Here is a 12,798-nt window from a genome sequence, read left to right on the forward strand (position 1 = left end):
AGATGAAATCAAAATGTTGCCACTATTGCTTGTTGCCATCGGTAGAGAAACAATCAACACTCTGTTCTTAGTACTTCCTGTCAATCAAACAATTAATTGTTCGTTGCGAGCAAACTGGCATGACAAAGAACTTGAACCTAACTTACGGATCTAACAAAGATCATTTAAAATGCATGAAAAGAAGATTCCATTCAACAATACATAAAATGAAAGGTAAAGAAACTATTTTCTTCCGAGGTGCATGAGAGATCAAATTATGAATTTGATATCTCAATAAAAGCCTTGATTCTTGAAATCAAATTTCGTACTCATCACTTACACTTTGCACAAAAAATAATAATAAATGTTAAACTCTGGCAACAACCATGACTCTTAATCAACCATGGTCTGCATAATTCACCAAGAATCAGTATTAGCCCTGTTAGTCAAATACATAAAAAATTTTGATGTTGGCTAACAGCATAAAATGACTCTGAAATTTGATTTTCACTGGATAAGTTTCATGGACTAAATTTAAGATCAACAATTGAAGTACAAATTCTAACTAACATAGATGATGATCCGTTTATTGGTAAAATAGCATACCTGTGACAATCCATACCTTATCCTGTAAAGATCTGAGAAAAAATTGCGTGAATTTGATGCAATTAACTAAGTTTCCAGTTCAAGTTTTGCAGGCGTAAAAGAAGCAGAAGCAATGGCATATACCAAGAACAAGACAGATGCAGTCTAGGCAAAATGCTAACCACTATACAAGAATATATTTTGCTGTTTCACAATATAAATAAGACAACAGGAGCAAAATTTAGGGTTAGCCTATACAACAATCATAGCAGCTTGACTTCTCCATCAAATACATTTCTTAATGAGCAACGCAATCACAAACCCAACTCAAAAAGCCAAAAAGGAAGATTGCTATTTGGATCAGTTCCCTGCTCCAAACATTTTTCTATCAAGGTGTAGTAAAACGAGAACAAAAAGATGTACACACTGAGTCAGATGATATTGTCAGAATATATGACCGCGTCGGAATTATCTACCTCCGCTATCATCAGATGAAGACTCTGAACCAGAGTCATCTGAAGTGGAGCTGGAGGTACTCTCTGATGAACTTCCATTTTCTCCATCCGAAGACACTGATCCGTCCTCTGTGATTGGCCTCTTTAAGTACCAGTACATGATGCTGGCAGTAAGAGTAAGCATCATCTTTTGATTCACCTGAGTGAAGTAAACCATAGATAGAACACGATGATGTTATCGGTGGGTAGTTTAAATAAATAGTAAACTGGCTTTTGTATCATCCACCCAATGAAGTTACCTCCAATATATCTTCTGGAAGTAAAAACACAGAGCAACCAAGCTTCCTTGCCACTGAAATAATATAAGAGGCATTCATTTTCTTCTCTTCATCTGCATTTGTTCCACAAATTAGACCTTAATTTTTCATGAGTAATAAAGATATATGTTTGTTTATGTCCAAGGATATTGATAAGAATTTTCAAGTTCAAGCAAGATATTTCCTTGTGAATTTCTTAGATAATTGAACAGAGACATGGAGATATCTCGCCTGAATTGTCATCTCAACCTACATTAGATCACAGTCTGCCATACGGAATAAAGAAGCAACTTGCTGAAGTTTGCATCTTTCAATTTAGAACAATTTTCATTCTCCATGGCCGAAAGAAATATGAAATTTGATATATGTTAAAGAAAAGTCTTCATGCAGAGCAAGAAAAGTTGGAAATTAAGGCCTGGTATGAATTTGGTCAGATGGATGAAACGTTGGTGCAATATATACCAAACCCCTCGAGCAGCCCACATCAGAAACCAGATGCAATGCAAACTTGATGGTCAATTTTCTAAAAATTAAAAGAACAGTCACATGAGGTTCCAACTGACAGAGGGGGTCTGGGGATGGTTAATTTATGCATCATTTGCTTTGTCAAATTCTAAATCTACCACAGAAATAAAGAAAATGTATACCATGGGGACCATGAAAAGCTGCTTTCATTGGTTTTATATAAGATATAGAGCAGCTAAAAAAATATATTTAAAATGCTTATATGACACATTATTAACATATTTAAAGCTTGTAAGATCCAAGTTCAGACGAGTAAAGTTACTCAGAAGCACATCAGAACTAACGCTAAAGCGATCTACAAGCATATTCAGGAGAAGGAATTGGAACCATACACAGGGTTAAGCAGGCAAAAGCAATTATAATTATTGATGATTGGGAACAAGAATGAGTCATGTTCATGTATATAAAGAGATTTCCTATATCATATGGAAATAAAGTCATGTTCATGTTGATGCTCTGAATTATTACACAAACCTACTACAAATTAATATGGAAATAAAAAAGCTCCTTTCTCATGTATATAAAGAGATTCTTATTTCACAAGAGATATTATTTTTAATAAAACACTCTATGCAAATTAAAACTGTGACCATAACAAGCCACAGTTGTGTATATAGATCTTCAATTTTTTTTTTTCTGTCACTGAGCTCTATGGCAATATCAGTTGTCAAACTAAAAGCCATCAAAAACCTTTATGCTGCTTTTAATTAATGTTTCCTTGATCTCCTCTTTACCTCTCACATCAGTATTACAAAATGGCGAATCACATTTAACTATTGCATCCATGAAACACATATCTTACCAAATATTTCTGCTTGGTCTATGCCGTGTTCGTCTACGTCACTAACACTTCATCTTGGCATATGTCTGATAGTTCAAATAACTTAAGACACTTGTATTATCTCCACTTATTTATATTTTGTATCATTCATAAGTTGCACGTACTCTAAGACATGTTGAGGATTGACAATAGATATGTAAATTAGACAGATTTACTTCTCAATGTTATATATGTTTTGTTTGAGCCCATGTCCATATCCATGTGTAATAGAGTCCATTGTCTCTTTTAGAGATGTCCAAAAGATGACCTATAACCATCTAGCACAAAAATTTACTATAAAATTCAAAGAAATGCAACTAAAAATGATTGAATGTACATTACAGAATGCAACACCAAAAAATGAGACATTTCAAAAGTCATTATTCATTCACGTGAGTACAACTTTGGGCATACCGCTTTGTCCTTTAGTTACTAGGTTCCAATTCACAGCTCGATGCTCAACAGCACTTAGCAAATCAAGGAAAAAAATTCCACTCGAAAGACTTCTATCCTGCAAATTCGGGAAAGAGGATTGGCTTAAGATTGTTTTATGTAATAAAAAGTAATACAAGAAATATTGTTAAAGTTCTATCATAAGCATAAGAAGACAAAGTCTGAAATCAAACTAGTGTAAAGATAATCAATCTAACATTTTTTGTTGGCATTTCTTTCTATCTGCTTACTGCAGAATGCAAAACTGAGAGCTATGTTTTTTTCTGCAATATGTGATCAAATGTACAATGCTACTAAATTTAGCTAAATAGTCATCAAAAGCAGGAATATAGTTTGTACTTCCCAAATATTTATTGGAACCTAAGAAAAGCAAATCATAACATAAAACCAATATTCCTGTAAGTACTAATAGATGTACAGAACTATAATTAAGATTTAAAAGCTTTAATGAATTAGTAGTATGAGGAGAATTTCTAATAAAACCATAAACATGAAAAAAAGAGCTTCAGTTGTTAACATCAGAGGGAGATTCTAACGAAACCACAACCAAGAAACAGAGTTCTTTACTTATTAACAGCAAAGAAGTTGTGTAAGCTTCTCTTTTTCTAATTAAGGTTATCATTCTATTTCAGGACTTTATGCTATGATCAGGAACAAGTACACCGAATGTCAACAAAGCCTTACAACTGGGAAATGTGGAATACCTTAAAGCTGTCCAGCCGTGAGTACCTTCCAGAATCCTTTACTTTATTGTTAGCCCAGTTCAATATATCAATGTCTTTTATCTCCTTTTCACGAGAATGGAATCTCAAATTTTTCAAAAGTTGGAGGATGTTGTATCTCATCAATTGCCACAGAAAAGCTGGAACAGAAGTATAAACAGATTTAGTAGAATTTCAAATCACAAACATATATTTTAGATGCTAATAAGCCACTTAAAGAAAAACTTCAACTGGTCCCATGATCAAGCTCTACTTTAAAAAATTAGTTTGATATGCATAATTTAATTTTAATGGTCACTTATATCTATTTTTAGGAAATCTGCAGATGTCTTACCCAATATGAGTTTCTTGTTCCCTTGTACAATGTCATGTCCAGCAATATTAACCAGGGAAAATTTCAATTGTTTCCCAATTTTGACTACCTGATTACAGTTCTCTACTTTCTTGAATAGCATTTTTATTGGAGGTTTGTTTGCAGACTTCCAACAAACTATTCCTGGAGAGACCTTGTCAAGGACCTCTAGAAGGAGCCATCTGCATGTTAAATTATAAATATGTCATTAGGAATGCCGGCTCCAAAACGCTTTAAAACAATATTTAACAACTAGCAATAAGAACTATAAATTTTTTACCCATTTTTAAGATCTTCAAATACATTATTTATATTTGAAATTCCAAGACTGTTGATCCATAATCGAAATGCTTTTTCCTCCCTTGAAACTTGTGGATCATCAGAATTTGCTTCAAGAAATGTGACCTGCTTCATCTGTGATGATAATCCATTCCTGTAGAAAATAAATTAGATCTAGCTCTGCAAAAGGTGTAGATGAATATTTGCATTTGTGGGTCTCTCAAAGGTCAAAGACCCACCAAATACTACACATGTAAATAAACATTAAATTCATACAGCTGCAATACACAGCCCAAAAAGTTAAATTACGATGTTTCATATGGAATAGGAATATATATTAGACAAAATTAATAGTTTTACAAATTCTATTATTTAAGTTTCTGAGAATGTTGTAAGTTGTATAAAACAATATTGTCCATTTTGTCATAAAAAATTGCATAAGGTGAACAACAAAGAAAGGAACAAAAAGTGAATGTTATTTCTTAATTTATCTTGACATGCATTCAACAAGATGTGGATGCAGCATTTTTCATAATTAATGAGGTACTAAGTATATATAGAATACTTAGTAAGCCACATTTCTCGAATGAAACACACTTGTATACTCTTGAGAAAAATAAGTCTACTTGTAACTAGTAGAAATCTCTCCTACGACAAACATTATATCACAGGATAAGAAATAAACGTGGAAGTGATGACTCATATTTACCATTATCGACTCAATCAATTATTCACTAAAAATTCAAGTTGATAGAAGGTTTTAGTGGAGGATGAATTAAGATTTATGATACTCAGATTTATTCCTTCTTGATCATATCTCAAAAGTTTCAGCAATCTATGCTTGTTAGTTTATTTAACTTATCCATTAGAAATCAAATGGTAAAACTAAAATTAAAAAACTCTTCATCAATAAAATATGTTAATAAAAGGTATAACCCTCACTTGAAAGTGACTATAGAAAAGGTGAAGCCACACAAAATGCTTTTAACCCATCTGTTTATGGTAACAGGTAATACAGAATATCCTATTGAAAAGAATGTTTGAGGTGTAATGGCATGCCAAATTGGTACCTCTATCAATTATAATATTAAGAACAATGTAAAAAGTTACATGAAGGGGAAAAAAAAGAGAGGCATAGTCACCACATTACCACTAAAACCAATCATAGAAAAAGTCTGCATGACACTTACTCCTCTTTGAAAACAATGCATAAAACAAATTACATAATAAATAATAACAAGATGGAGAAAATGAAAACTATATATGCCAGAACATCTCAAGTTCCTTTCTCATGTATAAGAAATAGTAGGATTTGGCAGCAAGATGAAGATTGTTCATGGTCCATTCCTATTACCTGGAAAATACTACTGTTTGATTGATTTCAAATGCACATATAAATCTCTGCCTTAGCATCATTTTCTTCATGTACCATTTCTATCATGGTGTAACAAAGTATAGCAACAGTCTACATATATCATTTTATCTCATTCTAGTACATTCACATGTGAAGAAAATATGCTCAATTGTTTCCTCTTGCTTCCTACATAACACATGATAGATCCATATTGTTTCCATAAAATGTTATCTTTGGTGCTGGACCTTCTACAGTGGATAAGCCAGAAAAATGCTTACTTGAACTGGGGTTGTCATTCCAAACTTGGCAAACTTATCATGAAAACCCTATTTTCATGAGTGATGGTCTAAATTTGGTGATATTGCTGAAAAGATCTAGAACTCCACCCACCACCAATTGCCATAGCCTTGTGCTATACATCCTAAATTTTTGGGTTGAAAGGCAAGAAGAATAAGCAATTATCTTGTAAGTGGAACTTGGCTGATGATGTTTTCACCGAGGACAACTATATTAACATCCCTTCCGAGCTAGACATGGATCTGGGTGATTCTGAGTGTCAACATAAGAACAGATTTAGGTTAACCATTAATGAATTTCACTTTTGAGCTATACTTAGTGTTGATAGGTATATGTTTTTTGTGTCATTAGATTGAACATTTGGTATTATACCCAATTTTGAAACTCAACTCTCTTTATATTTCATCAGCATATGAAAAAAGATAATTTGCAGTTTTATATGGATATCACATGATTTTTCTTACTTATATTTATTGACTACTTATACACATAGTTTATATGTTTATGTGTAACTCTTAGTTTGTCAATGGGTTATCTTCATCTCAGTTCATGTTTATATTTCAAAATATTCAATTTAACTAATAAAATTAATTATTCTTAAAGTGGGTCATTTGCTTTATTTTTGAGTCAAACATGTTTATGTGGTGTTGATTCTAGGTTTCCATCATAATCATGTCCTTTTCATGTTGGCTTCAAGTAATCTTATGTATATATGGCACTAGTGCCCCTAGGTGACTACACTTCGATTTTGAAGGCATGGACTAGTACTTAGGTCAATACCTAAGACATTATTTGCAAAAAGTCAACCAACTGATCAAGTAGATAAAAATTTGAGTGCAAAACCATCCGCATACATAGTAATTAGGGACAACTGTGACAATTGTAGAGTATAATTATTAGCAGCAAAAGGTGAGCTTCTGTAAGCGTAAAAAATCCTCAAGATCACACTAGTTAATGATTGTGCTCCCCACCTGTGCTCTTTCTATAATTATAATAGCAGGCAATGAAGTCTAAGTATCTACAACATAAATATTCTCAGAAAAAATGCAACAACCAGCAGAATAGGTTTTGCAGATAAATTTCTTTAAATGTACACAGTATACCTTCAAAGAGAAGCATGTAAGGAATGTACAAGCAACATGCAAGCATGTTAAGAAAATAATCAAACTAAGCAGCTTAACGAAAATCTTGGCCTCTTCTTTATATTAGCAATTTTTTCTACATAAAGTTATCTCAAAATATTTAGATTATAAAAAGGCCAATGACCCTTACCTTTTCTGAAAAATATGCGCAACAAAGGCAAGGTTAAGATTTGGTGAACCTTCAACAATGTCTTTAGGGGTCAGATATCTTTTGCAACCAATCCTATCTGCATGTTCAAGAACTAATTTTGCTCTTTCAAGAAGATCTTTCACTGTACTTGGATAAGGCTTCCTACTATGTTCAGGAGCCAAAACATTTAGCAAACATGCATAAGCCTCTCCATCCTGAAATAGAAACAGATGATATGACCGGATTAGCTGTTACTATAACAATGGTACCCATGAGTGCAGAATCGACACTAAATCATGTTTTCTGTCACAAACTGAATTCATATCGTCATGAAGAATACAATGAAAATGAATGTAAACGGAGTAGAAAGGAGGAAAAGATAGGAAGTTTTGAGATTAGTTATCTTCAAACAAAAGTTCTCTTTGGAATTTATAATTAAAACGTAAAGAATCCTAGGATTGTCTGGTAACTACTTCAGGCTTGATTTAGGTCATTTCATGAATTGGCGTTTAGATGTTCTACATGTGGTATATTGAGAAAAGGCAAACAAATAAAAAAAGGAAGAAAAAGAGATGGGAGGGGTTGGTTGGCAGAGTGATGGCAACAGAAGGATGAGGAAGAGGACTGAATAGACTGAATGAATATCTAAAATCTTTATATTGGTTGTACCTTCACATCTGATGAAAAGTTGGTTATCAACCTCCTGAAGCCACCTTTCTTGAGCTGAAAGTTCATCCACCTAAGTAAAATCTTCTCGGGTGGCAGACTCATCAGCTCTTCAACATCCTGTGAATCCAAATGAACTTAAAGATAGTTTAGAGCTTTACCTTGGTGAAAAGCTTTCAACCGCTACTAATCTTAAGATGTAATAGCTATAAGAAAAAACATATCAAGTACCTTGCTGTCATCAACCAACTCTACAAGCTGAGGAGTATTCTTCAGGTTAACATCTGCTAGAAGTTGAATCTGATAGTGATATTATCAGAAACACAGGTTAAGATCCATTTTCCATCATAGTAGTTGGGAATTCTCCGGTGATCACTAGAAGACAACAAAATAGATTTTGCTTATGCATCAGAATAGAGACATACCTTGATAATTTGAGATATTAGTCCAAGCACAAGGTGAGGCTGAAAAGCATAAACAAATGATAAGCAAATGATTCACAAAATCACTTTGGATTAAAGATAATGGCAGAAGGTTAAAGAAGATAATAATTTCAGTATGTTATAGGCTACAAAGTAATAATAACGATTCAAGCCCTTAGCACAAAATGAGCATAATGATGCAAATAAATTAATGTGAATTGCAAAACCTATTTAGTTTCAATGCAAGTCTGTTTGTGAACTTGAGTTTGCTTACATATAGAGTGAAAATGAATATGTCAATATTTGCCACTATCTCATCCACATGATACATCATGTAATAGTGGACAACCTCATCTAATTTAGTATTTTCTAAGATTTTCCTATATACTACTGCATAGTGGGCCCTAATAGAAGATACAATGTACAATCAAGTATTAGCCACTACAGTGAGGTCAAATATGGTAAACCAATTATGAATAATAAAAATCCAACCAAATGATAGAAGTGACATCATTGAAAGAAAATTGGATCAAAATATATGGTCAACAACTAAAGTGAAACGTATTCTGAATCTCAAACAAATTAGACCAACTGCATGATACTTAAGAACTCCAATATTCAGAAATAATTTTCAACTTCATGCCTAAAAAGTTTGGAACTATCAAAAAGTCAATGTGTTTAGACATGCTAAACATTTGTACAAGCAAGTGCTTGCGAGACTCAATGGAGTAGTACCTTTCTGACAGCCATTATCATCTCACTTCTGTACCAAACAAGTTTAATCAGCAACAACATAGGACTATGACACCGATGGAGGTGCCCGTTTTACATCTCCTCAGCAATGATTTAAGAAGAATTTATGAAAAGATCAACAACTAAAATCCTAATAGAAAATTACATGGCAAACAAATAAAACAGCTTAATTTGCTGATATATATATGTATACATATATATCTATATCTATATATCTTCATCAGTGTAGAATGCTCCTGAAAGTGTTACTCTTTCACTTAAGATGCACAAGATTGCTATTTGCTTTTTGCTTGAGAGATCATAGGATCCTAACCAACCACCATCTCATCTTAAAGGAAATAGCAAGTGCCATATGTCAGTGGCCAAAGCAAATGCACCAAATGTTAATGATACTCTTACACCAAGAGACTGCTGCCATAATAGAAGCAAGCAGAGGCAATACAAGAGTCAAAGTCGAGTATTTCCTGAAAATTGAAACCACGGGAAACTTTAAATCATGTTGATAATCGTTTGCCGATCTCAGATTCAAGTAATAGCAGTTTATGCAACAACATAGATGCTAAGGTACTCTTGCTCCTATGAGAACAGTAGGAAAATAATGATCAGAGATACCTTCACAATTAATCAAGGAGGCATTTATCGAATTATACAAGTAATAAGCAGACAACAAAACATAAGATTCATGACAACTATGAGTAATTCCATTTTGAACTTTTGAAGGAAAAACAAGGACCAAAGCATACTTCAGTGGAACATAAGAACATCTAAAGCTGATTTGAACCAACGGTACTGACAGGCAAGAGATACTAACCCTCCCTTCAGCTAGGTCCTGCGTTCCAATATTAACCACCGTACACCCAATGGCCTTGGCTGAATTAAGAAACAGCATAAGGTTCTCGTTCTTTTCCCACAGGTTCAGCACTCTCTTCGTGTTGATCACCCGCTCGTCGATGGTCCCGGGGACAGCCAAATTGATAAGTTTACTTCACAGGCAGAACAAAAACATCAATCTTCCTCCCTAATCGACAGACTTCAAGAATAGCCAACGACAAAGATAACAAGGAGGGCACCGAGGATCACCAGAGGAGAACGCCATCCTTGGCTATCTCGAACAGATCATCGGTCGTCGGATCGATGGGAAGGTACTTCTTGAGGAAGGGATCTTCGCCAAGGTAGTTATTGATATGGGAGACGTAGGAGGCTTTCTCGGACTCACTGATGGTGTGGAGCAGAGTGGTGGTGGCGGCCTTGAGGAAGGCCGATGATGAGTTCTTGGCACCAACCCGCCCTTGCATCTTCAGATACACCTTCAGGAGAATACACAGATCCATCTTCGTAAACCGATCAAAGAAATTACTAGAATGCATATCCGCCGAAAGAAGAAGAAGAGTGAAACAAATAAATAGAGTAGAAACAGACCCGAAGGAAGAGCTCGAAGTCGACATGATGGTCGAGGTCGGGATAGGACTCCCTCAGGAAGGCAGCCCGCTCGTCCTCGGTAAGGCAGTCGCCGGCGATCTTCAGCCTCGACATGGTGGCCGATAGATCGCGGAGGGTGAGGGACCCTCGGCCTCCGCCGCTAGCAAGGAACTAGATTTTGGACGTGACAGAAGACCGCGATCAATCGAAACAAGGTCGGCGAGAGAGAAACCGATCCACGGAATAGGCGTCGTCGTTGGCATACCTGGGATTTGAGGGAACGGAGCTCGACCTGGGTGAACTGGTTCTGGAGCCATGGATCGGAGACGACAACGCCCTCAAAGCCGGCCATTGATTTTTCCTGGGGATGTATTGTTCCTTGGCCGGGTAGGAGGGATCTCCCACCTTCTCGCTCTGCTTCTTCGATCTGGTTGTGGGAGATGGCGAGCAAGGGGTCTAAATGGAGGAGGAGAGGTTGGTGGAGGAGAGATGGGATAGCGATGGCGTGAGAGAGAGAGAGAGAGTGGGGCAGTCTGCAGCTCAGAGCTCAGATTGAAGAAGAGAGAGAAGCGAGTATTGTAACGGAAAAGTGGAGGTGACGCGTACGGAGCGTCCGAATTCAAATACTTAATCGCGACTGAGATCTCGAGGGACATGCGAACGCATGACCATGGACGGTAGATGGAAGTGGGAGCGGGCGAATCGGACGGCGTCTATTGATTTGGCACAGCGCTCCATTTTGAAAGTTCACAGGTTACGACTTTTGACACGGCACCATTTCGAGAGGATAAATGTCATAATTATTATGACTCCACTAATATTTTAGATACAAAATTTTATTGAGTAAGACTTTGTGTCGAAACATTTTTTATGTTGAGATACCCAAATTAGTTTTTTTATTATTTTTTTAAGAACTTCAAATCCTCAATAATTAACAAAATCTTAACCTTTTTATATTATCATAATGCTAATATTTTAAATATAAAGATATTTTTATGAAAAGGTAAATCATAAGAAATAATTTTTTTGATTGCTTAACAAAATAAGACCACATAAAATTTCTATTTAACTGTATCCTCATAATCAAGAAAAAATGTTCATATTTGTTTCTTAATTTTTCGTTAATCTAAAAGTTCTATAACCCTTTCTGAGTGAGTTATTTATAAGACAAATTATATTTAATTGAAACCTTACCAAATGATATTCCCAACGTAATTTATGCCTATTTCTTCTCTATGAAAATAATTGAAAATGTAAATTAGAATTCTATTGCTATAAATGGGTGACAGATATTTTTATCTTGAATTATTATTTTATTTCTTTTATGAAGTTTCAATCATAAATCCTATGTAGTTTCTATGTAACCATTGATTCACTGGTTTCAGCCATCAAACAACATGATCGAAAAGATAATGATCTGTAAAATAAAGGAGATTTATTGCAGGAAAACTTCAAATGTAGCAGTAGAGGAGAGTTAAAGGTGTGGATAATAATTAAAAGGGGTCAAACACACAAATTTGTACTTAATTATTCATTGCTTCCCTCTTGCTCGTAAATTAATAGGCGACAGCAAAATTAGTCCATTAGTTTATGTAAAAAGGGAGATTTAAATTTTGCATGCTACTATAGCTAAAACTCATATAATATGCCTGTTATAATTACCATTAGGAGCTAATTAAGAAAATAAAATAATCAAATGATGCATTCAAAAGAACAAAAATAAAATATTGATTCATGGGGTTTGGAACGTATTAAAAAAGGGGTGTAGATAATTTCGATAGAATGAGTTTTGTATATATATATATATATATATATATATATATATATATATATATATATATATATATATATATATATATATCGCTCCAAGGTTAATGATTTTATATTTATTATATATATTTTTTATAATTTATTTTAAGTTAATTTTGTTAATTGAAACTCTAACTTGCATTACTGCTAGTTAAAGATTTATTATAATATTAAAAAATTTATGGATATTACTTTTTTTTAACTTAAACAAATCAATGATAATGGCATTGACATACATAAAAGGATCATATATTTGGTGTTATATATGTATATATATAATTCTTAATAACAAATAATTTTTTTTTCAAACTTTACAAGG

General features: G+C 34.2%; 1 protein-coding gene across 1 annotated transcript; it reads right to left on the reverse strand.

Annotated features, from left to right (window-relative positions):
- Positions 1–730: 730 nt before the first annotated feature.
- On the reverse strand, positions 731–11,231 carry LOC135618524 (fimbrin-2-like). The gene is made up of 14 exons (XM_065119434.1): positions 10,936–11,231; positions 10,671–10,841; positions 10,332–10,558; positions 10,063–10,234; positions 8,502–8,540; positions 8,308–8,376; positions 8,080–8,196; positions 7,411–7,625; positions 4,489–4,641; positions 4,191–4,390; positions 3,839–3,996; positions 3,096–3,192; positions 1,319–1,410; positions 731–1,218 (listed from the first exon to the last, which is right to left on the reverse strand). The coding sequence occupies exons 1-14, from the start codon at positions 11,020–11,022 to the stop codon at positions 1,033–1,035; spliced, it is 1,983 nt and encodes a 660-aa protein (XP_064975506.1). The 5' UTR covers positions 11,023–11,231; the 3' UTR covers positions 731–1,032.
- Between the last annotated feature and the right edge of the window lie 1,567 nt (positions 11,232–12,798).

Source organism: Musa acuminata, chromosome BXJ2-8, assembly GCF_036884655.1.
Source record: "Musa acuminata AAA Group cultivar baxijiao chromosome BXJ2-8, Cavendish_Baxijiao_AAA, whole genome shotgun sequence".
NCBI lineage: Eukaryota > Viridiplantae > Streptophyta > Magnoliopsida > Zingiberales > Musaceae > Musa > Musa acuminata.